This window comes from Empidonax traillii, unplaced genomic scaffold (genome assembly GCF_003031625.1).
Source record: "Empidonax traillii isolate 1590-97213 ecotype Southwest subspecies unplaced genomic scaffold, ASM303162v1 scaffold1417:size190790, whole genome shotgun sequence".
Taxonomy (NCBI): Eukaryota; Metazoa; Chordata; class Aves; order Passeriformes; family Tyrannidae; genus Empidonax; species Empidonax traillii.
This window is the reverse complement of record NW_020956610.1, coordinates 101,587-123,070: the sequence shown is the minus strand read 5'-3', so window position 1 is coordinate 123,070 and position 21,484 is coordinate 101,587. Positions and strand designations below refer to the sequence as shown.

The following is a 21,484-nucleotide window of genomic DNA, read 5'->3' as shown; positions in this document are numbered from 1 at the left end:
CTTATGAATTATTCATGAGGCGCCCGCGCCGCCGGTTCCGCCCCTCGCGGGGCTCCTGTTGCTGGGGCGAGGCGGCGGGCAGCGCGCCCGCTCATTGGCTGGAGGGGAGGGAGGGCGCGGCGCCGGATTGGGCGGCGCGAAAGGGGGAGGCGGGGATATGTAAATGAGCGGGAGCGGGGCATGCTGGGGAGGGTGGTCTGGCACGCCGGAGCGGCGCGGGGAGGGGGAACTCCCGGCGTGGGACCCCCAGAGCGTGGACTCCCCCCTAGGAACACCCTGCGGGCTCCGAGCTCCCCCCTGAGCAGGATTTGGGGTCCCACACCTCCCCCAGGCCCAGCCCGTAGGCTCCATGTGCCCCCCACTCAAGCAGGACCAGTGGTCCCCTGGTTTCCCTCCCCCCTGTCCCCAGCAGGACCCCCAGGCAGAGATCTCTGTGCTCTCCAGGGCCAGGCATCCCAAGCCATGGGAGATGGGAGCTGCTCCCTCCCGCCTTACAGCTGTGTAGGGGCCATAAAAATTTCCCCCCCAAATTAAACAGAGCCATTCCCGGCCCCCACTGCAGCCACGAGCGTGTGGCAAGAGGGGGGACAGTGTAGATGAATGTCCCCTCTCACCCTGGCTGGCAATGAAGAGGCCTAGACATGAAGGAATTGTCCTTTATTTGGGAAGTTCACAGTCAGTTTGGGGTGGGAGGACAGTGCTACAAACCCCCCTGCGAGCAGAGCTGAGGCAGCAGCAGGGCAGGGAGGGACCCCCAAGAATTTGGACCCACAGGAGACAGCCCAGACAGGGGCTCTCCCGCGCTCCCCTCCTGCCATCCCTCCCGCCGCGGGTTTCTTTGGCTTCCTTTGGGCATTGCACGCTCTGGGGATGTGCTGGGGAGGGGGGTGGGAGCCTCTGGGAGGGCTGAGCCCCCCAGGACACGGGGAATGTCGCTGCACCTGCCCCTGGGCGCATCCACGTGGCTTCCCTTCCCTTCCCACCGCCGGCCCAGCTTCCTTCCACGTGCCTCCCCGAGGCGAGGGGGGCAGGACCCCCGGGATGGGGACAGCCACGGCGTACCGGTGAGTGGGAGCTCCCGCTCCCCCCGACGTGCTCAGGGCTGGGGGCTGAGCCCCCGATTGCCGAGAAGGTGCCTGGGGGTCTCCGCTCTGCCCGCGGCTCCATCCCCGCAGCCCGGGAATGTCGGGAGGGAGACCCGGCACCTCCGGCAGAGAAAGCATCCGTGTTCCTGCAGCTGCCGGTCCGCGGGAAGGGGTGGGGGAGCCCCTCGGCATAGAGAGAGACAGAGAGAGAGAGAGGCACGGCCCAGCGCTGGTCCCGTGCCCAGGGGCCGCCCCGGCGCCGCCCTCAGTTCCTCGCCGCGATGACCACGGACAAGGCCACGCCGCCCAGCGCAATGGCCGTCGCGCCGAAGAGCCACTTCCAGGGGATGGACTGTGGGAGGAGGGAGCCAGGGAGGTGAGGGGAGGCCGTGCCCGTGGCACGGGGAGGGACGGTGCCACCTCGCCTGCCCGCCCCTGGCTCCCGGCATCCCGCACGGGGCGTCCCAAAAAAGGCGAGCGCTGCGCCGGCACGTGGCCGGAGCGCCCGCGGGGACAGCGTGTGCCGCCGGCTGCCCAGCTGACAGCTCGGGCTCCTGAGCGCAGCAGCTGGGAGCAAAGTCCAGACCCTCCAGCTGGCACCGCCGGGATCCGGCGGACGGAGCCAGCACAGCCTGTTATCAGTGTTTTCCTGGCACGGCTCCCGGGGCACGGCCCCCCGTTCCCAGCGGGATCGCTGCCCGGACACAGCCCACCCACATGGGGTCACACCCGCAGCCCAGGAGCAGCACTGTGTCACCCCCCCACCCTGGGGGGGTCTGGGGGGCAATGACACATCCCCCGTGGATCCCCAATCCCCACCCCCCCGAGGATCCCAGCACCAGCCCTTACCCAGGGCAGCTTGTCTTTGCACTTCCTGGGGGTGCCGGAGGCGCTGGGATTCCCGAGCATCTTCCTGTACATCTCGGTCTCCACGTTCCTCTGGTCCGCGTGTTTCTTCACCAGCTTGGAGAGCTCAGCGTGGATGGTCTGGGGAGGAGAGCGAGGTGTTACCAGCCCTGCACCGTCCCTGCCTGTGGTGTCACCAAACAGCAGGTCCCACCAGCCCTGGGACGGGCAGGGACTTCGTGGAGGAGCTGAGAAGCAGCTGAGGGGGTGATGGCCTCATCCTGCCCCACTTTCCAGCGCCAAGGGGCTGCACCAGGCTGGAATGGGACACCCAGGCTGGCATGGGACACCCTGTGGGTCCGAGTGCACCTCTGTCCTTTTTGGCCACTCAAGCCAGGCAGCAGGGAGCAGAGCCCAGGGCTGATGCCAGACATCAGGGAATGGATGTTTATCCTTTAATCGAGACAGGAAACTGTCTGCCTTGCAGACTGACGTACCCGAGCTCTCCCACTTGCGTCTGGAAGCAGGCTGGGAAAGTGGGCTTAAACTCAGCCTGGTCTGAAGTGGGATTGCAGCAAGACCCAGAGCCAGTCTGTACTTGCCCAGCTGGGGCAGGAGAAAGCTCCGGGTCCTGTGTGGGGCTCCCAAAAAAGCAGCAGGAAGTGCCAGGGAGCCAAGCACGGCAGGGTGGCAGGAAGGACGTCGCGGTGGCACGGCCGTGCTGTGCCCTCTGCTGGGGGTTCCCCAGGCCGTGCCACGCTGGGAAATGCTGCCTCCAACGAGAGAATTCGGCTGTCTGGAGGACGGGAAGCTCCTGCTCAGAGCTCCCCAGGGCTGGAACATCAGTGCAGGACAAACACCGGCATCCCCCCCTGCTCCCCAGAGCGCGTGTTTTCCGAGGGGCCGGGAGAAGGGATGCCTACGACACCTGGAAGGTGTGACACCCTCAGAGAACCTGTTCCTTCGCCGGAGGCAGGTGGAGCCCAGCATTTCTGGAGTGCTTTCAGCACCGGTAGCCGTGGCCTGTGAGTCACCAGGGCTGTGACTGGAGAGGCCCCACCACTTCCCCGGAGCCCCGGCAGCAGCCGGAGAGCCCAGTAATTTGCTGTACTTGTGGTTTCACCGGTAACGTCACTGCCAGGCATTCGGATTTTCCAGCCCTCTCCAATTAAAAGCTCCATCGGAACAGGCTGGGGAGCAGCTGCCCTGCCCGGTGACGTGCTGGAGACGTACAGGGAACGGCTCCCGGTGCTGCTCCCTCTCCACCCTGGCCCTCGCTGGGAAGCGGAGGGTTTGGGATCCTGCTCGCCCTTCTGTGGGTGCTCTCAGGTCACACCCGTGGGTGCTGCTCGTGCCCCATCCTACCCCTGACCTTCAGGCACTGGGTCACGACACAAATCCTGAGGGTTTGGTGAAACTCCCAGAAAAGACATGGACACAACGACGGACCCGAGCCCACCTGGAGAGCCAAGCCCCCCTCGCTCGACCCCAAGCAGGCAGCACCCTAACCCTGTGCCTCCCCAGGCTCGCTCCTGCTGGCAGCCACTTCCTGGCACAGTTTTTTTGATTCCTCCCAAGCCTCCGGTCCTGCAGCTGATCATTAACTGACAGGAAATTCCTGACCCAGAGCTCGCCCTGCCCGGGCGCTGGACCGAGGTCTGGCTGCTCCCACCACCCAGTGAATCACACCCGGGGCTGCTGAGCGGGTTTGTGGGGACTCGGCTCTGCCCCACTTCCCGCAGCAGCGGCACGAGCTGCCAGAGCCACCCGGGGAAGCTGGAGCAGCCAGGACCATCATCCCCCGTGGATGGCTGGAGCAGGGATGGGTTGGCAGGGAGTCCTGCCAGTGCCAGGAGCAAAGGTCAGTGAGAGAATCTTGCAACACGGAGATAAAGGACCCGCCAGCCCAGCCACGCTTGGATGTCGCATTTCATAAGGGCATTGTCCCCCAGACTCTGGGGCTGTTCCCAGCCTTCCTTCCTGGAGCTGGGAACAGCCATGGGGGGCTTCAGCCTTCCACGGGGGACACCGAGGTTTGCAGGGACACAGACAAGAGAAGAGCACCCCGCAGACCCCCAGCTCAGGGGGATTATGGGCGGCACACACCTGCAGCCTACCTTGTTTGAAGGCTCCAGCTTCAACGCCGCCTTCAAGATGGGAATGGCCTCCCTGTATTCACCCTGCTGAGCCAGGACCTGGGGGGCAACACAGGGGTTGAGCAGCATGGCTGAGGTTTGTCCCCTGGTTGAGATCTGTCCCTCTGTCCCCTTGCTGAGGTCTGTCCCTTGGTCTCCTGTCACGCCACGGAGAAGAGACCCCAGCCTCACCTTTCCCTTTCGGAAGAGAGCCTTGATGTTCTCTGGCTGGTGCTCCAGCACCAGGTTACAGGACTTGAGTGCTGCCTTGTAATGGTCCAACTTCAGCTGCGAGGCCGCCAGGTTGTTGAGACATTTCACCTTCACGTCCAGCAGCTCGGCCTCCTCATCGGGGCTGAAATCCACTGCCGAGACCCCGGGGCCAGGTTAGGGCAAGACAGGAGCCCGGGGGGGAACCTCGCTGGGGTTTTGGGGGGGGAAAACAGGTACCTTTGGAGTTGGAGCCGATGATCCTGAGGGCGATGTCGTAGGAGTTGATGGCCAGCACGTAATCTGCCTGCTGGTAGAAGTAGTTGCCCCGCTCCCGCTTGCGGTTGGCCAGCTGGACCTTCTCCTTCCCGCTGAGCAGCTCCAGGTCCGGCGCATCCCGAGCCGCCAGCAGCTCCACCTCCAGCGTGAGGGATGCGTTGGGTGGGATGTCAGGGCTCCTGCACGGGGACAGGCACAAATCCATGGGCCCACTGTCACTCCCGGCAGCCCCACCAGACCCCGGGCTGAAATCAGAGCCAGGGAGGCATCACGGGGGCGAGGGAATGATGCACGTCTTTCCTCCCAGGCAGGACGTGGCAAGTGAGCCGGGTGTCCCTGAGGTTTTCCAGCTGGGCTGTCACCAGGAGAGCAGGGGCAGCTCCCACGGCCCTGTTTGGGACCACCCTGCTCACCTGCCCTGAGCGCCGTAGCAGTACTTGGCGTCCGACACGATCAAAGCCGTCTCCCCCATCTCCAGGAGCTGCACGCACAGGTCCAGAGCCTGCAGGGGACAACGTGGGAATCACAGAATGGTTTGGGTTGGAAGGGACCTTAAAGGCCACCCAGTTCCACCCCCTCAAAGCCCATCCACCCTCCACCAGACCAGGCTGCTCCAAGCCCAGCTAACTCGGCCTACGTCAGGGAGAGGAGCATGAAGGAAGGGCAGAGGGACCACTTTGGCCCACAAAACAGGACATCACTGACCCCATGCCCCCTGAGATGAGGCCCTGCCCCACAGGGTGCAAACACAGTGATGATGAAGCCAGAGGAGCCCCCTCCCAGCCCTGACCTGCAGGACGTCGCAGTCCCCCAGCGTGAAGGTGAGGGCAGGGTCCTCCTCCACCACGGTGCCATCCTCCAGCGTGGCCTTCAGGCGGATTGTCACGTCCTGGCCCTTTTGGGGACGGGTGTCCACCCCCTGGCCTGGCACCAGCGTCTTCTTCTTGAGCAACCCACTCCCTTGGCACAGAGAAGGACACGGTGAGGAGGGAAAAGCCCGACCCCTCCCCACCACCCTGCCCTGGATCCTGGCCGGCCCTCATGGCACCGAGAGCACGGGGGAAGTCCCCGAGGCCCCAGAACCGAGCACCCTCCCGCCCCCGGGGCTCTCACCCAAAACATCGAGCCACTCCTGGGGGTCCCCGGGCGCGTCCCCCCCGCCCCGCTCGGGGGGCTGCGCATCCTCCCGCGGCGGGGCCGGCGGCCGGGCCACGTCCTCCAGCGGGGGCAGCTCGCTCAGGTCATCATCATCATCCTCCTCCTCTTCCAGCACCTCGAAATCCTCCGCCGTGTCCAGCGGGGCCGCCTCAGCCGCCGGTGCCGGCTCGGTGCCGGTGCCCACCCGGTCCGGGGAGCCGCTCCCTGGTCCCTCCCCGCTGGACGCCATCGCGGCGGAGCAACCTGGAGCGGGGAGAGGGGACGGGGGTCGGTGGGGCCTTGCTCTTACCGGAGGGACACGGGGAGCGCCGGGACCCACCGGGAGCAGGGGATGCGCCAAGAGGGTCAGGGGAGAGGGCGGCGCGCCGGGGAAGGAATCGGGCCCGGGGGTGGGAGGAACGGGCCCGGTGGGTGTGGTGGGCGCGGTGGGATCGGGGGAGGGGGGGGTCGCGGCCCCGGTCCCCGTCCCGGCCCCGGGACCCCCCGCGCCCCCCGCCCGCCCCCACGTGACGGCCGCGCGCGCCCCCCGCCCGCTCCCACCTGACCCGCGGACCCGCGTCCGCCGGGCCCCGCCCCCGCGCTCCCATTGGCCCGGCCCGCCCACCGCGTGACGCCATTGGGCGGGGAGCACGCCCGTCAGCGCGGCCCGCCACCCCCTTAAAGGGGCCGCTACACGCGCGGCCGCCGCTTCCCCCCCGGCGGCGCGGGACGCGGGGTGGGGGGGGTGTCCCCGGTGTCCCGTCAGTCCCGCCACCGGTACCGGCGCAGCCCCGTGATGCCCGCGAGGGGCCTGACCCTCTCCCCCGCCGCTGTCCGGCACTTCCGTCCCTTAGCGGTGACGCCGCGGGGTCGCTCCCCCCACGTGACGCCGCGGCCGCCGCACCCGGAAGCGGCGCGGAGCGGCCGCCGGTGCCGCCCCCGGTGCCGCCGCCGCCCCGTCATGTGAGAGCGGCGGGACGGGCCCCCCCAGGTGCGCGGGGGGGGGGTCCAGGACGGGCTCAGCCCCGCGTGTCCCCGGGGGGAGCCCCGGGAACGGCGGCGCTACCGGGCGCGGGACGGGCGGAGACCCCCCGGTACCTCCCGGTACCGGCGTGCGGGGCCGCCCCGGGAGCGGGCAGGGCTGTAACTCTGGTGCTGGTTGCATGGCGAGGCGGAGGGGGGTAGCGCGGATGTGGAGGGGGGGGGGGTGTCTCCGTTACCGGGGGGTCGCGGGGGTCTCCCGACCCCCTCCCCCGGCTGAGCCGCCCCCCGCGATCCCGCAGGCCGCGATGGAGCCCACGGCCTCGCAGGTGTTCTGCGGGCGGGTGCTGGGCATGGTGAACGCCGAGGACGTGAACGCCATCATCCTGGCCCAGAAAAACATGTGAGTGACCGGGGAGGGGGAACCGGCCCCGGGGGCGGGGGGGGCACCAGGAGTCTCCCCCGGGAGAGGGGGGTAGTCTTTGCCGAGCTCCGTGTGCTTCCCCTCCTTCCCCTCCCCACCCCTCCAGGTTGGATCGGTTCGAGAAGACCAACGAGATGCTGCTCAACTTCAACAACCTGTCGAGTGTGAGGATGCAGCAGATGAACGAGCGGTTCCTGCACCACACCAGGACCCTGGTGGAGATGAAGAAGGACCTGGACAGCATCTTCCGAAGGATCCGGTGGGGAAGGGGCAGGAACGCGGCACGGCAGGGGCTGGGTGGGGTGTGGGGGTGTTAAAGCAGGGCACGAGTCGGAGTTTCAGGGGGATACTGGGAGTGGAATTTGTTGGAGAGGGGAGCTGTGGAGGCTGGAGCTTTGGGATTCCGCAGTTCTGGTCTGGCCAGGAGGGTCTGTGCTCCCTCAGGTGGTCGCAAAACCACTCAGAAACACACAATGTGGAGGGAGAGGGGATGGGGATGGTCATGGAGGGTGGGGAGGGAGCCCTGAGGAACCCCCTGGCGTTGTCCATAAATGCTGGAGAGTGGAGGGAGCTGGTGGGGCAGCTCAACCCTGGATCCCTCAGCTCCCCAGGGACTCAGCTCAATCTCTCCTCCCCAGGGCACTCAAAGGGAAGCTGGCGAAGCAGTACCCCGAGGCTTTCAGCAGTGAGTGACTCCTGATGTGTGAATTCATAAAATCATGGGACGGTTTGGGGCAGGAAGGGACCTTAAAGCCCATCCAGTGCCACCCTCTGCCATGGGCAGGGACACCTCCCACCATCCCAGGTTGTTCCAGCCTGGCCTTGGACACTTCCAGGGATGGGGCAGCCGCATCTTCTCTGGGAATTCCATCCCAGCCCCTCCCCACCCTCCCAGCCAAGAATTCCTTCCCAGTATCCCATCTAACCTTTACCTTGGCAGAGGGAAGCCATTCCCCCTTGTCCTGTCACTCCGTGCTCAGTTTTCCTCCTATGGGAAGAGTCCCTGTCACAAAGAACACACAAGGTGTCTCTTGGGAATGAGGAGAAGCCAGTGAGACCTCCAGGCACTTGCTGGCCCGTGGCTGCTGCTCTAAAAGACAAAAAAAACTCTTTCAAAACTCCTTGGTCCTATTAAATGCAGTTGAAAGAAGTTACAAACAGCCCCTAGTTTATGTGCTGGTGTGGTTTTGCTCGATTCCTGCTACCAGCAGACTCTGGGAATTGCTCTCCTGGGGCATCCCTTGCCACAGAACTAACGCCTGCCTCCTCCCTTTCCAGACATCCACGAATCCCCCATCCTGGAGGACGACGACGACTTCGACCCCGTCCCCAAGAGCACCACAACCACCATCGCTACCTCTGAGCAGAGCACGGAGTCCTGTGACACCAGCCCCGATGTCATCTCCCCCACCACGAGCCAGGATTTCGAGGATTTATCCCAGGGCCAGTACGACGTGCCGGCCGTGAACGGACAGAGTCTCACAGACGAGGACACGGCCAACGGCCTGGACTAGGAGGAGTCGGGTCCTGCCCCCAGAGAACTTTCTATCCTGTATTTATATTTGTGTGTTGCTTTTTTTTTTTTTTTTTTTTTGGGAAGAGGGAAGCGAAGGCTGGGAGAGAAGCCGAGGGGAGGAAGGCGCTGCCTGCCTTTCCTCCTCTAAACTGCCACTGAGAGGTGTAAACCCACCCCTCGCTTCGGGGGGAATCAGTAAATCCTGGGTTGGAAACGCCTCTTGTCCTTCCTCGTTTCTGCGCTCAGGAGAGCGGCCGAACCCCGCCAGCCACGTGGGTTTTGGTGCAGAAAAAGCCGTTTTGGGGCACAGCTGGTTGATTCTTTTTCCTTAAGGAACGCGTTCCCACCATCGCTCTGGCTCTCCCGGGGGTCTGTCCGTGGTGCTGGTGGACTCATGCTGTGTTTCACACCTGTGGGAAGAGCCAGAAGGGGGGGTTTCCCTTTGGCTCTCATAGCTCAGCCCCTCACGTGGTGCTGCAGGGCACCCCACAGGCGGACCCGAATCTGTTCCCTCCTGGGAAGATGCTGCCCAGGTCCTTCTTCATCTCCACCACTTTGGTGTGGTGGAGCTTGGGCCTGGGATCTCCATGGCCTGTGGGGGGCTGAGGGGAGAGTGGGGGGCTGGAGTGGGTTTAGGACTGCTCCTGGGGCTGTAGGGTCACTTGTGGGGCTGATCATGTGGCCGTGGGGTCTGTCCCAGGGTCAGTTTGGGGCTGGTCCCATGGCCACGGGGCCAGGCTGGGGTCCACGGGGTCAGTGTGGCCCTGGCCCTGGCGCCGTGGGGCTGGTTTGGGGCCAGTCCCGTGGCTGTGGGGTCGGTTTGGGGCAGGCCTTGGGGCCAGTCCCGTGGCTGTGGGGTCAGTGTGGGGCCAGTCTGGGGGCCACGGGGCCGGTGCCAGGGCCATGTGGTCGGTGCCGGCCCATCCCGGGCTGGTTTGGGGCCGGTCCGGGGCTGTGGTCGTGGGGTCGGTATGAGCCCGGTCCAGGGTCCGTGGGGCTGGTCCCGGGGCCACGTGGGACCGGCGGTACCGGGACAGGCAGTCCCGGTGTCCCCCCGGCAGGGACGGGGCGGTCCCGGTGCCACCCCCGGGGGGCGGTGCCGGTGTCCCCCGCTGTCACCGCCGGTAGTGACGCCGCGGCGGGTTCCGGTCCCGCCTCCCCTTTTCCCTTCGCAGCGAGGCCGCGGGTGCGCGCGGGGCGGCGGGCCCGGCGTGGGGAACGGGATCACGGGATGGGGAACGGGGCCCCGGGATGGGGAACGGGACCTCGGGATGGGGAACGGGACACCGGGATGGGGAACGGGACCTCGGGATGGGGAACGGGACCCCGGGATGGGGAACGGGGCCCAGGAGGGGGGAACGGGATCCCGGGATGCGGAACGGGGCCCGGGAGGGGGGAAAGGGATCCCGGGATGGGCCCCGGATTCCGCGAGGGGGGAACTGGGTCTCGTGGAGTGGGCTGGATCTCGGGATGTGGGCTGGATCCCAGGGTGAGGGACCAGGGGCTCAGGAATGGGGGTTCAGGGACTGGGAATGGGGTTTTTGAGGGGTCAGTCCCCGCTAGGGGTGGGCGCGGGGACACCGGGACCTCCGGGCCCAGCCAGGGCCTGACGCAGCCACCGCTCCCCCGCAGACAAAAACGGTGCCAAGATGCAGATCTTCGTGAAGACCCTGACGGGCAAAACCATCACCCTCGAGGTGGAGCCCAATGACACCATCGAGAACGTGAAGGCCAAAATCCAGGACAAGGAAGGTACCGGCAGGGCAGGGCCAAGGGAGCGGCAGGGCAGCCCCGTGGGGGTCCCCCAGTGCCCCCACCACGGTGATTCTCCTCCACAGGGATCCCCCCCGACCAGCAGCGCCTGATCTTCGCGGGGAAGCAGCTGGAGGATGGCCGCACCCTCGCTGACTACAACATCCAGAAAGGTGCTCCCTGGACCCCCATTTGGGTTTTTTTTTTTTTGGGGGGGGGGCTGTTTTTGGGGTGCCAGGTGCTCCCTGACCCTGCCATGACACTGATCTCTCCTTCCAGAGTCCACCCTTCACCTGGTGCTGCGCCTGCGGGGCGGAATCATCGAGCCCTCCCTGCGCCAGCTCGCCCAGAAGTACAACTGCGACAAGATGATCTGCCGCAAGTGCGTCCCCCTGGGTGTCCCCCTTCCCACAGCACCCTCTGCTCCCTGTCCCCCTCTCCAGGGACACGGGGCTGTGTCCTGACCTGTGTGTGTCTCCCCCCTCCCAGGTGCTACGCCCGCCTGCACCCCCGCGCCGTCAACTGCCGCAAGAAGAAGTGCGGGCACACCAACAACCTGCGCCCCAAGAAGAAGGTCAAGTAGAGCCACCGGCCCTGCCTGTGCTGACCAATAAAAGTGTTGCAGTGCTCAGCCCCGTTTTCTGGTGGTTTTTTACCAGGAGTTGTGTGGTTTTGAATAAAGGAGAGGGAGGGAAGCAGGGAGGGATGGAGGTGGCAGTGGTGGCGGTCGGTGCCTGCAGTCATGGACTGGACCATCACTGGGACACCACAGTCACTAGTGCAAGGTCCAGACTGGCACTGGGACCCCAAAAAAAACCGCCCTGCCCACCCACTGGGCCTGCCACTGTGTGTTACCAACACAGATGGGTGCTGGGATCACCCACATCCCTGTGTCTAGCTCGCTCCCCACTCCACTGGCCACACACCACAAGCCCCCAGACTCACATGTACCCAGACTGGCACTGGGACCCCCCTCCATGCACACGCAACACAGGTGGGCACCGGGACCCCCTGTCTATGGACCAGACCAAGACCCCACCACACACCCCTTGCCCATCCACCCGCTGCCACCCTGACCATGTGCACAGCACACAGACGAGCACCGGGACCCCACTAGAACCCCCTTCCCACCCACCGGGAACCCCCCGCACACGACACGGACCGGACCGGGGAGCGGGGAGGGGACAGCGGGGACCGGGCAGGGCACGGGCACTGCCTGCCGGTGCCTGCAGGGGGCGGTGGAACCGCGCTCCGCCCCGCGGGCCCCGGGCCTGCACCGCGCGGCCGCCACCGGGCCATGGTGAGCGGCACCGGGAGCGGGAGCGGGCGGGGAGCGGCCCCCGGGGCACGGCGAGGGGGGCTCCGGATGGGAGTGGGGGGTCCCGGTGCCCCTCTGCGTTGTGTGCGCATTGGTGTGGGGTCCCGGTGCGTGGGCAGCGGGACGGGGGGGTCCCGGTGCCGGCCCGGACCGGGCACGAGTGGACGGGGTGGTCCCGGTGCGGGAGCGGAGCGGTGTTGGGGGGGTCTCGGTGCCGGACCGGGCACACGCAGAAAGGGGGGCTCTTGGTGAGCGGGCAGCGAGGTGGAGGGGGGTCCCTGGACCGAGCCGGTCCACGCACGAGTGGAATGGGGGGTCCCGGTGCCGGTTGTATGGCGGGCACGTGTCCGGGGGGTCCCGGGGCATGGGCAGGGTGGTGGGAGGGGTGTCTCGATGCCCGCTGGTTTTTTGTGTGCAAGGCTGGGGATTCCCAGTGTGCGAGGAGCGGGATGGGGGGGGTTCCTGGCGCCAGAGCCCGTTACCGGGTCACCGGTGTCATCGTGTCCCCAACTGCCACCGTCCCCTTGTGTCCCGCAGACGGGCGAGGCCGTGCAGGCTCTGCTGCAGCGGCTGCAGGTGCTCCAGGGAGAGAGGGTCGAAACCTACCGGCTCTTCGAGGAGTGAGTACCGGCACCACCGCGGGGATGGGCACACGGGGGGGGCGGCACCCACCGGAGTGGGCGGGGGGCATGCGGGAAACCTCCCGCGGCAAGGGATCCCCAGCAAGGAACCGAATCCCCGGCAAAAGGAACCAAATCCCCCATCCTGATTATTTTGCATCCCTCTGGGACCTGGCTGATGAGCTCCAGCTGGCAGCAGGACGCTGTGCTGGACACCTGAATCCTGTTTTAGCGTCCAAGAGGAGACGATGGGCTTCACGAGTGAAAAGGATAAAAAAAAAAAAAAACAACACCCCTTCCAAAAAAAAAAAAAAAAAAAGGAGTTTCCAAGTCCCGTGCGGGGGGTGAGGCTGCCTGGTCACGGGGGAGCTGCCAAATCCAGGCAGGAGGAGAAGGCAGGAGAGCCCTCCCGGCGCTGCCCGTGGCGGGTGGCAAAAGGAGCTTTGGCAGAACGAGGATCTGGGGGTGTTGCCATCCCGGTGGCCCCCCAAATGTGGTGACAGCGGCTTTCCCCACCCCTCACCTGTCCGCAGGGGCCACCAGGCGTACCTGAGCAGTGCCCCCCACTATGACTTCCCGCGGTACCGGCAGCTGGTGCACGAGGTCACCGTGGCCTTCAGCGGCATCTCCCGGGAGGTGCTGGGCATCGCCGGGCGCCTGCGGGACGAGCTGGGCCGCCCCGACCTGGCCCAGCACCTGGCCCGGCTCCAGGAACGGGAGCAGGAGAAGCTGCAGCTGGTGGGTGCCAGGCTGGGGGGGGGGGAATGGGGGGTCCCTGGGGTGTGTTTGGGGGTGTCTCTCGGCTCCCATGGTGTCCCCTCCTGCAGACGGCGCAGCTCCAGCTGGCCCGGCAGCAGGCGCAGGACCAGCCCGAGGTGGACGTCCATCAGCAGGAGGTGCAGGAGCTCAAGCACAAGTAGGTGGTGGCCCCACCGCTGTCCCCCTTCGTTTTGGGGTGGCAGCAGCCCCCCACCCCAGCCCAGGAGCCCTGCAGCCATCTCCCTTCTCCCCCTGCCCTGGGGTGGCAACATCCCCCCAGCCCACGGAATCACACGATGTCCCGAGCCGGGAGGGACCCACGCGGGTCGTGGAGTCCGGCCCAGGAGCCCCTTCCCTGCGCTTCCCCTCCCTCCCTGTGGCCCAGGGGGGCCCAGATGGTGCCTTCGGGGTCTGGCGGTGCTGCGTGGCCGCGTCCCCTCGGCCTCCCCGGGCTGAGTGTTTCATAAACAGCGCGGGGAAGGCGAGGGCGGCCCACATAATACGCTCCATATGGGCTTTATTTATAGTTTCCATCCGCTCTCGTAGGCTAATTAAAACCATTGAGGCAATCAGCGAAATTCTCCAGGACCTCAAGTACGATTCGGAAGAGGTTGAGTGATGGGTGTCCCCGTGGGAACGGCTGGAGGGGCCGGCTGGTGGAACGGGGGCCCCGCTCGCCCCCCACCCGCTCCCAGTGCAGCCGCCCAGGCACCTTGGCAAGGTGGGCATCGTCCTCTCGACGCCTTTTCTTGAGCACGGGCTGGAAGGGGTGGAGAAACCCCCTCCTGGGAGAAGTGGGGTGCCCCTAAATCCCGAGTATCCCTCAGCAGAGGGGTCTGGCACAGGGCTGGTTCCCCTCCACGGGGCTGTGCCAAAGGAAAACCACGACCTGCAGTGTCTTGCTTTGACTCCCATCGAGGTGGGCACTGCCTTTGCTGCCTGCTGGAGGCCCACAGGCAGCAGCCCCCCCCCCCAAACCCCATCTTGGGGATCAGCTGTGCCCCCAACCCCACAGCAGCGCTGGTGCTCCGTGGGTGCCTTTTCTACGGTCATCCAAAATAAACCTGTCCCTGTGGAACTGGGCTGAGTGGTGTGATCTGAAGGGGTCACATGGTCCCCCCTGCCCCAGTGCCACCCCTTCCAGCTTGGCTGGGTCCCCTGGGAGCCCCGGGATGGGGTGACAAGGGCCACGGGCCCCATTTGGCTGCCCGCTGCATCCCCGTCCCTGCGCAGCGCTGCCGCTCCGCTGACGCAGACCCCGGTGGGGTTTCAGAGGTTTATTGGCATTAAGCTTAAATCTGTTCCTAATTGACTGAAATGGAACCAAAATAAGGCTGGTTTGAATCAAAATTGGAGCAGGCACTGGGCAAACCCCAGCAGCCTCCAATCAGCCCGCGCGGCTCCCCGCGGACGGAGCCCTTCCCGTGCACCCACACGCGGATCCCCGGGGGGAAAACAGCCAAAATCGCTTCCCCGGGGGGCACTGCGGCGAGGGTGGGGGTCACCCGGGGAGCCCCCACTGCCCCTTTCATCCCAGAGGCTGCTCTGGCTGGCGGTTGAGGAGCAAAGTCCCCGTGTCCCCCCTGGCCTGGCAAGGCCGGGGGTTCCCCTCGCTGCCACGGGGCGCGGGGGGCCGCGGTTTGGGGCCAGCGGCACGCGAGGGGCTCCCGGGGCTGGGCCAGCCCGGCCCCCCAACCTCACCCCAGCCCGGCCCCCAGGGCTGCGGGGCCGTGCTGCGCCCCGGCCGCCTCCCTGCTCCCCCACGGCGGGGCCGGGGCGGGCGCGGGTGGTCCCGGGTGGGCGCCGGGCGCCCCGTCCCATCCTGCCGGCGCTCGGTCCCCCGCGGGCTACAACTTATCGCCGGGAAGAACCTGCGGAGAGGAGCAGAGCCCCGCGTCGCCCCGGGGTCGGCGTCACCCCCCAGCATCCCTGGGGTGTGTATGGGGGGGTCACCCCACATCCCCCACCTCCCCGTGCCCACCCAGCCGGGGGAGGGGGGGAAGAAGTGCGAAAAGGCTCCTTACCTACCTGGTTGCGTGTTTTGTGGGATTTCTGCAGCCACACGCGCCACTGGTCGTAGAGCTTGATGCCGAGGTTGGAGCAGCCGTAGGCGTGTTTCTTCACCCACCCGAAGAACTGCTTCAGCTCCCGCCGCAGCGTCGTGTTTTGCTCCCCGCCTTTGGGGTCGCAGCCCCCCGCCCCTCGCTCTGCGGGGACAAGGGGGTCAGTGTGGGGACAAGGGGGGTCAGTGTGGGGACAAGGGGGTCAGCACCGCACGGTGGGGGGGGGATACGCCTCAACCTCCCCCTCGTGAGTAACGAGGGGCGAGAGCAAACCGAGCTGGTTTTGGCTCCCAGCTCTGAATTGGCTCCTTTGCAAGAAATCCAGGTGCTGGGCACGGAGCGGGGAGGGGCCCCCCTGCACGTCCTGGGGGGAGCACAGCGCCATGGGCACCCCCCAGAGCGGTGCTGGCGGCACTCACCGCTGCGTGGGGTGGAGGCGGCCGTGGGATTGCTCCAGTCGCTCCAGATCCCGGCTTTCTTGGAGCCGTAGATGCCGAAGGGATTACAGCGCACCTGGACGAAGTAGACGGTGCCGGGGCGCAGGCCGGCCAGCCGGCAGGAGGTCTGGTTGCCCACGTCATCCACCACCTGGGGAGGGAGGAGATGTGAGAAAACCCGCACCAGGTCGGCGATCCCGCACCGGCACCGGCGATGCCGACCCACCTTCCACTCCGAGCTGTCCTCCACCCGGTACTGGATCTGGTACTTGGCTTGGAAGAGGAAATCCTTGAGGGCCGGCGGGGAGCTCCAGCGCACGCTCAGCTGGTCCTCCAGGTCGCCCACCCGGCTGACGTGCACGTCCGACGGCGGGTCGGTGGTGACTGCGGGGACGGGGCAGCGCCGCGGGGCCGCCGGGGTTAAGGAGCCGCAGATGGAAAACCCACCCGCAGCAAGCAGCCTAATTCGATTAGGAGCAATTCCGCTCACATATCGCCCATTTCCTGCTGGCCCACCCTAAACCCCCCACCTCCCCCAATCCCTGAGCCCTCCCGCTCCCCGCGGGGTCACGGGTGACGCGGTGACGCGCCCAGCCTGGCTCACCCACGTCGAGGATGTCCAGCATGACGACGTCGGACACGGCCACCCCCAGCCGGTTGGACGCCTCCACCCAGATCTCGTAGGGCGTGAAGAGGGCCAGGTCCTTGGGGATGTGGCAGGAGTAGGGCCCGGCTGTGTGATACTCCTGGCAGGTGTTGTCCCGGCCGTACCACCTGCGGGCAGGGCGTGAGAGCCGGTACCGGCACCACTGGGAGCTGTGGGTGCCCACCCCATCCCCCATGACTCCTTCGCCTGCCGCTCCACACTGCTGGAATTGTGTTACTGGTGCCAACTGGTGCCAACTCAACCAGGGCCTCACCCTCCTCCTCCTCCTGCCCAGCACTGTGAGGCCCAAAAAACTCCTCACACCAGCACCACCCCCCAAAAACAGGGGCCAGCCAGGAGGCCTCGGGCACTGCATTGCCTATTTCCCATTAAATCCCAAGCAGCATTTTTAACAATAACAGGAACGAAGGCGAACACACACCTGAGCTTGTACTTGAGGGTGTAGTTGGTGTGCAGGAAGGTCTCTCCTTCTGTCCCCGGCGCCCACTTGCAGGTCAGGTCCTTCATGTTTTTGGACCAGCAAGTGATGTTGACCGGTTTCTCTGGGGGTACTGGGAGAGAAAAAAAAAACCAAACACAAAAATAAGAAGTTCCAGAGCTGGTTTTTTTGGTGTTTTTTTTTTTTTTCTCCCCAGCCACAGCAACCCAAAAACCAAACCCGAGCCGCATTCCCAGCTAAGCCTCTGTATTCCTGGGACTGTAGCGACCCAAAAAACAAACCCCGGGCCGCATTCCCCTTTCGGATTCCGTGTTCCCGGGACGCCGCATCGCCCTTTAAAAATAGCCCCGGAGATAAAATCTTACGGTTATTGATTCGGACAAGCGCGTTTTAACCGAGGCTTTGCCGAAACCGGCCCTCTCTCTACTTTCTCTCTTTTTCTCTCTCTCAGGGTGGGGGAGCCTCGGCCCCGAGCGGCTCCCGGCGACCCCTTTTTTTGGCGAGACCCAAGGGGGGCGTCCCGGGGAGCCCCCCGCCGCCCCCGATGCCGAGCGCGCCCAACGTACGTCCAACGTAAAGGCAGGAGCCGGCCAAGATGCCGCCGTCTCTGCTGTGGCACACCAGGTTGTCCCCCGACTGCTGCCTGGAGCCGTTGAGGCGGGCGAGGGCCACGCTGAGCGTGGAGGGCCCGAGGGTGGCGTAGGAGGCGGCGGGAAGGCGCCGCCCGTTCAGGGTCCAGTACAGGTCCTCGGCTTTCAGCGGAAAGTCCGGGCTGACCGTGCACGTGGCGACCAGCGAGGAGCCGATCAGCAGGGTGGGGTCTTGGGGGGAAATCACGGCGGGGTCTGCAGCCGGAGAGACAGGGAAGGGGGGGAAATGTCAGTTATGGGGGGGGGGGCCTGTGTTGGTTAAATGTGGCTTTTTGGGTGCCCTTTTGTGCCTATTTTAGATAATTTAGGGGTCTTTGTTACCTATTTTAGGTAATTTAAGGAGGTTTGTGTGTCTTCTGTAGCCATTTAAATGCGTTTCGTACCAATATAAATGCATTTTATACCTATTTAAATACATTCTCGATCTATTTCAATGCATTGTTTATCTATTTTACATTTAGTTAGATCATCACGTATCTGGTTTATATAGCTTTTAACCATTGCATATCTTTCTTGGATCAATTCAAACCATGGCTTATCTACTTCAGATCAATTTGAACCATCACATATCTCTCTTACATCAATTCAAACCATTGCTTATCTATTTCAGATCAATTTAAATCACTGCTTATCTCTTTTATATCGATTTAAATCATCGCATCTCTATTTTACATCGATTTAAATGCGTTTATATCTATTTTACATCGATGTAAAGATGTTTATTTCATTACATTTGTGTTGAAGGTTCCAAATTTGTATCCGTTTTGTATTGGTTGAAATACATTTTATGTCTGTTCTTTGTCTATGCAAGTTTATATCTATTTTATATCTGAAGGCATCTGATATCTCTTTTATATCTATTTAAATAGCTTTTATATCTATTCTATATCCAAACACACATCTAAATACACATCCATTCTTATCTATTTAAATACACTTTATATCTACTTTGATACCCAAATACGTTTCCTATCTACCTAAACACTTTTAATATCTATTTTAATCTCTAAATCTATTTTCTGCCTTTCTAAGCGCTTTCTATACCTGTTTTAAGCCTTTTTTTTTTTTTTTTTTTCCTTCCCCGGGGCTGGGGCAGGGCTGGGTTGCGGCTTTGGAAGTTTGTCGGGACAAAAAGATTGTAAAAAAAAAAAAAAAAGAAGATGGAAAATCGAAGGGTTTTGGGGGGGGTTTTTCCCCTCCTCTCCTCCTGCTTTCCCAAGGGCCACTGAGGGCCGGGAACCGCTTCATCCCACCTCATCCCACCAAATCCCCTGGCCACGGGAACACCCCCCACCCCCGGTTTATCCCGGGGCTGCCCCACCACGAGGCTTCCAAAGGCTTCCAGGGGCTCCCCCGGCCGCGCTCCGGGGTGTTCCGTGTCCGTCAGCCTTATCGGCTCCATCCGCACGCGCCGGGCTAATAATCCCAAATTACCTCCCGGAAAGTGCCGCGACCTCCCCCTCCCCTCCGACCTCCCGGCCCCGATCGGCTTTCAGCGCCCGCCGCCCGCCCCGGCTCCCACCCGGCATTCCAGGACCCTTGTTGTGCCGCGGGGATCCCAAGGAGGGGTCCCCGCCGGCTCCCACCCGGCACAATCCCCGCTCCGACAGCCTCGTTAAGCCCCAGATGCTTAATTAGGGGTTCCCGCCGTGTTTGGGGGGGGGAGGCCGGTGGGGTGGGAGGAAGGGGATCCAGGGGGAAAAACGTCTGGGAGATGGTGGTGTGGGGTGCCCCAACCATCCGTGGGGTGGTGCTGGATACTCTGGGGTACTCCAAACATCCATGGATTGGTGCCAGGTACTCCAAACATCCATGGATTGGTGCCAGGTACTCCAGGGTGCTCCAGGAACCCATGGATTGGTACAGGCACCCCACACATCCATAGGTTGGTGCTGGATACTTTGGAGGACCCCAGGGCACCCCAAGCGTCCATGGGTTGGTGCTGAGTACTCTGGGGTACCCCGAGTATCCATGGGTTGGTCGGGATACCCCGAGCATCCATAGGTGATGTGGATCCATCCCCCAAAACAAACCCTTCCCAAGGCCGGCGAGGCCTCCAAAAAACTCATCGCCCTGCTCTGCCAACGAGCCCACCTCGCTCCAGCTCCTCCACCAGCCGAGCCCGGAGCTGCTCCGGCTCTGCCCGTAACAGACCCAGCACTCCAAGCCCTAATTCTCCCAAATCTTAATCTAAACAGCCCCAGAAACACACACGAGCACCGAAAACCAGACACGTTTCCCGTCCTCCGAGCGGGACCCTCCGGAGGGGCCAATTTTCTCTCTCTATTTTTTTTCTTTTCTTTTTTTTTTTTTCCCCTGGAATTTTTTCTTTTTTTTTCCCCCCTCCTTCAAGCAGGAGCCTCTGGAGGGGCCAATTACATATAAATATATATTTATTTTCTTTTCCCCTGGATTGTTTCCCCCTCTGCGCAGCCACGGCGCCGAAAACATGTGTTTTAAAAGGGAAAAGTGTGAAGTTTTCCGATCGGAGGGGGAAAGGGCCGGAGAGACACAAGGCAGCCTGTGGAATGTGCAAGTTGCAAGGAAAAAATACCTGCTCGGGGGTTTTATGGCTTTCTCTATTGAAAAAAAAAAAAAAAAAAAAAAAAAAAAAAAAAAAAAAAAAAAAAAGGAAAAAAAAAAAAAGAAAAAAAAATGCTGATCAGGTGCTAAGTAATGCTATAAAGTAAAACCACATTTCCAAGGTGTCGGGAACGTTTATGCTTTTCTTCCGAAGGGCCGGATTTCATTTCAGTTTCGTATCGGAGTTGGTTTTTTTTTTTTTTTTTTAAGGAGTTGGGAAAGAAAAGGGAAAAAAAAAAAAACCCCAACCAAAAACCCCCTCTCCGATAAGTGTCGGAGATCACGCAGTTAAAAAAGATTTATGGAGCTGTGCAGGGGGTTAAGGAAAAAGAGAAATAATTGCCCTTGAAGAACAAAAGGGAATTTGGGAAGCTCTGAATTCCACAGGAAAAATAAATTTAAACATGTATATCTCCAGAGCTCTCCCAAAGCCCGAGCGACGAGGTTTGCGGGCAGGCAGGGCAGAAATGCTCGATCCCTCTTTTCCACCCCGTTTTCCACTCTTTTCTCCCCCTCCCCCCCAACTTTTCTCATCTCCGACTGGCATTTCTCGTGCCCATCCCTGGGCCCGAGGAGGGATTTATAAAAAGCCCAGGCATTCCAGCGCGCCCGAGCTGCACCGAGGGGAAACTTTCACTCTCTAAAAGGACATTTGGCTTCGCCTTTCCCCGGCGCCGCACGTCGAGGGGGCCGCGGGGCGAGCGCTGCCCCGGACCCCCGTGGGGAAGGGGGGAATGAGGGGTCCGGGGGGGGAAAATCCGGCCCCGGGAGCCCCTAACCGGGAGGAGAAAGGTGCGGGGTCACCCCCGATGAGGGTCTGCCCGAGGCCTCGCGCTGTTCCCGGTGGGATTGAGCCCTCCAGGCAGCGGGGTGGGCACCGGGGTGGGCTCCGCTCCCGCTGGAAACCCACCGGGATTCGGCCGCTCGCGTTAACGGCCCCTAAAGGGATTTTTGGAGCGTTTTTTTTTCCTCCCCAGCCCCCGTTTCTCTGGCAATTCCTGCCCCAATTAGCGCTCTTAAGACTCCCCTCGTTGAGGACGCGGGCGGGTCGGGGGGTCGGGACCCCGCGGTGTCACCGGGGAGGGGACGCGGGAGCCGCGGTGGCTTTTCTTGGCGGGTCCCGTTTTGCGAGTCGGAGCGAGGAACATCCATCGCCTTGAGAAATTCCCATCATAGGGAGGAAGCCAAACTTCCTGCTGCGGGGAGCGGGATCTCGCCCCCCTCCCCGGCTCGGGCCGCAGCGGGGGAGACGAGGCGGCGGGTGGGACGGGGGGCTCGGTCGCGTTTAGGGCTCCGTGGGGAGGGGGGATCCCCCGCGTTGTGTCCCCCCCGCCTTGGCGAGGGGGGACCCCGATCCCCGCGGGGCTGAGGCCGCCCACAGCTCAGCCCACAGGTGGCACCTCCCGGACCTGCCACCGCCGGGTGGGACCCCCAAATTGGGCATCACTGCGGAGCCCCGCTGAGGGATTTTGGTTTTGGGGGGTGGGGGGCTTGGGGAGATGGTCATTGTTCTCCGTGGGGGAAGGAGGGAGATCCCTATTGTTCTGGGTGGGAAAAGGGGATTCATTGTTCTCTGGGATGCG

General features: G+C 63.4%; 5 protein-coding genes and 1 long non-coding RNA gene across 7 annotated transcripts in view; 3 read left to right on the top strand and 3 right to left on the bottom strand.

Moving 5' to 3' along the window:
• Nucleotides 1-640: 640 nt before the first annotated feature.
• Nucleotides 641-8,379, bottom strand: FKBP8 (FKBP prolyl isomerase 8). 2 transcript variants are annotated; one of them, XM_027907203.1, is made up of 9 exons: nt 8,303-8,379; nt 5,669-5,956; nt 5,346-5,515; nt 4,969-5,057; nt 4,517-4,734; nt 4,259-4,431; nt 4,049-4,126; nt 1,935-2,072; nt 641-1,437 (listed from the first exon to the last, which is right to left on the bottom strand). In XM_027907203.1, exons 2-9 carry the CDS (start codon nt 5,940-5,942, stop codon nt 1,351-1,353), a joined length of 1,227 nt encoding a protein of 408 aa, XP_027763004.1. In that variant the 5' UTR covers nt 5,943-5,956; nt 8,303-8,379; the 3' UTR covers nt 641-1,350. The 2 variants fall into 2 exon arrangements, with proteins under 2 accessions (XP_027763004.1, XP_027763005.1); XM_027907204.1 differs by lacking the exon at nt 8,303-8,379 and adding an exon at nt 6,254-6,275.
• Nucleotides 6,592-8,830, top strand: KXD1 (KxDL motif containing 1). Its single transcript, XM_027907205.1, has 5 exons — nt 6,592-6,683; nt 6,976-7,076; nt 7,204-7,356; nt 7,736-7,782; nt 8,376-8,830. The coding sequence occupies exons 2-5, from the start codon at nt 6,982-6,984 to the stop codon at nt 8,609-8,611; spliced, it is 531 nt and encodes a 176-aa protein (XP_027763006.1). The 5' UTR covers nt 6,592-6,683; nt 6,976-6,981; the 3' UTR covers nt 8,612-8,830.
• Nucleotides 8,831-8,940: 110 nt separating this feature from the next.
• Nucleotides 8,941-9,559, bottom strand: LOC114070028. The gene is made up of 2 exons (XR_003573859.1): nt 9,343-9,559; nt 8,941-9,304 (listed from the first exon to the last, which is right to left on the bottom strand). It is a non-coding gene; the product is annotated as an uncharacterized LOC114070028 (long non-coding RNA).
• A 143-nt stretch (nt 9,560-9,702) lies between these two features.
• On the top strand, nt 9,703-10,996 carry UBA52 (ubiquitin A-52 residue ribosomal protein fusion product 1). Its single transcript, XM_027907207.1, has 5 exons — nt 9,703-9,799; nt 10,246-10,365; nt 10,452-10,538; nt 10,645-10,747; nt 10,855-10,996. The coding sequence occupies exons 2-5, from the start codon at nt 10,263-10,265 to the stop codon at nt 10,946-10,948; spliced, it is 387 nt and encodes a 128-aa protein (XP_027763008.1). The 5' UTR covers nt 9,703-9,799; nt 10,246-10,262; the 3' UTR covers nt 10,949-10,996.
• A 626-nt stretch (nt 10,997-11,622) lies between these two features.
• Nucleotides 11,623-14,140, top strand: REX1BD (required for excision 1-B domain containing). The gene is made up of 5 exons (XM_027907206.1): nt 11,623-11,665; nt 12,221-12,303; nt 12,837-13,041; nt 13,131-13,219; nt 13,609-14,140. The coding sequence occupies exons 1-5, from the start codon at nt 11,663-11,665 to the stop codon at nt 13,679-13,681; spliced, it is 453 nt and encodes a 150-aa protein (XP_027763007.1). The 5' UTR covers nt 11,623-11,662; the 3' UTR covers nt 13,682-14,140.
• Nucleotides 14,141-14,324: 184 nt separating this feature from the next.
• CRLF1 (cytokine receptor like factor 1) overlaps nt 14,325-21,484 on the bottom strand; it is an 8,466-nt gene continuing 1,306 nt past the window's right edge. The window contains exons 2-8 of the mRNA XM_027907194.1: nt 17,235-17,533; nt 16,651-16,780; nt 16,167-16,336; nt 15,789-15,946; nt 15,545-15,713; nt 15,091-15,269; nt 14,325-14,933 (exon numbers count right to left, since the gene is read on the bottom strand). Of these exons, the coding sequence (XP_027762995.1) occupies nt 14,910-14,933; nt 15,091-15,269; nt 15,545-15,713; nt 15,789-15,946; nt 16,167-16,336; nt 16,651-16,780; nt 17,235-17,533 (1,129 nt within the window). The 3' untranslated portion in view covers nt 14,325-14,909. The remainder of the gene's footprint in view (nt 14,934-15,090; nt 15,270-15,544; nt 15,714-15,788; nt 15,947-16,166; nt 16,337-16,650; nt 16,781-17,234; nt 17,534-21,484) is intronic.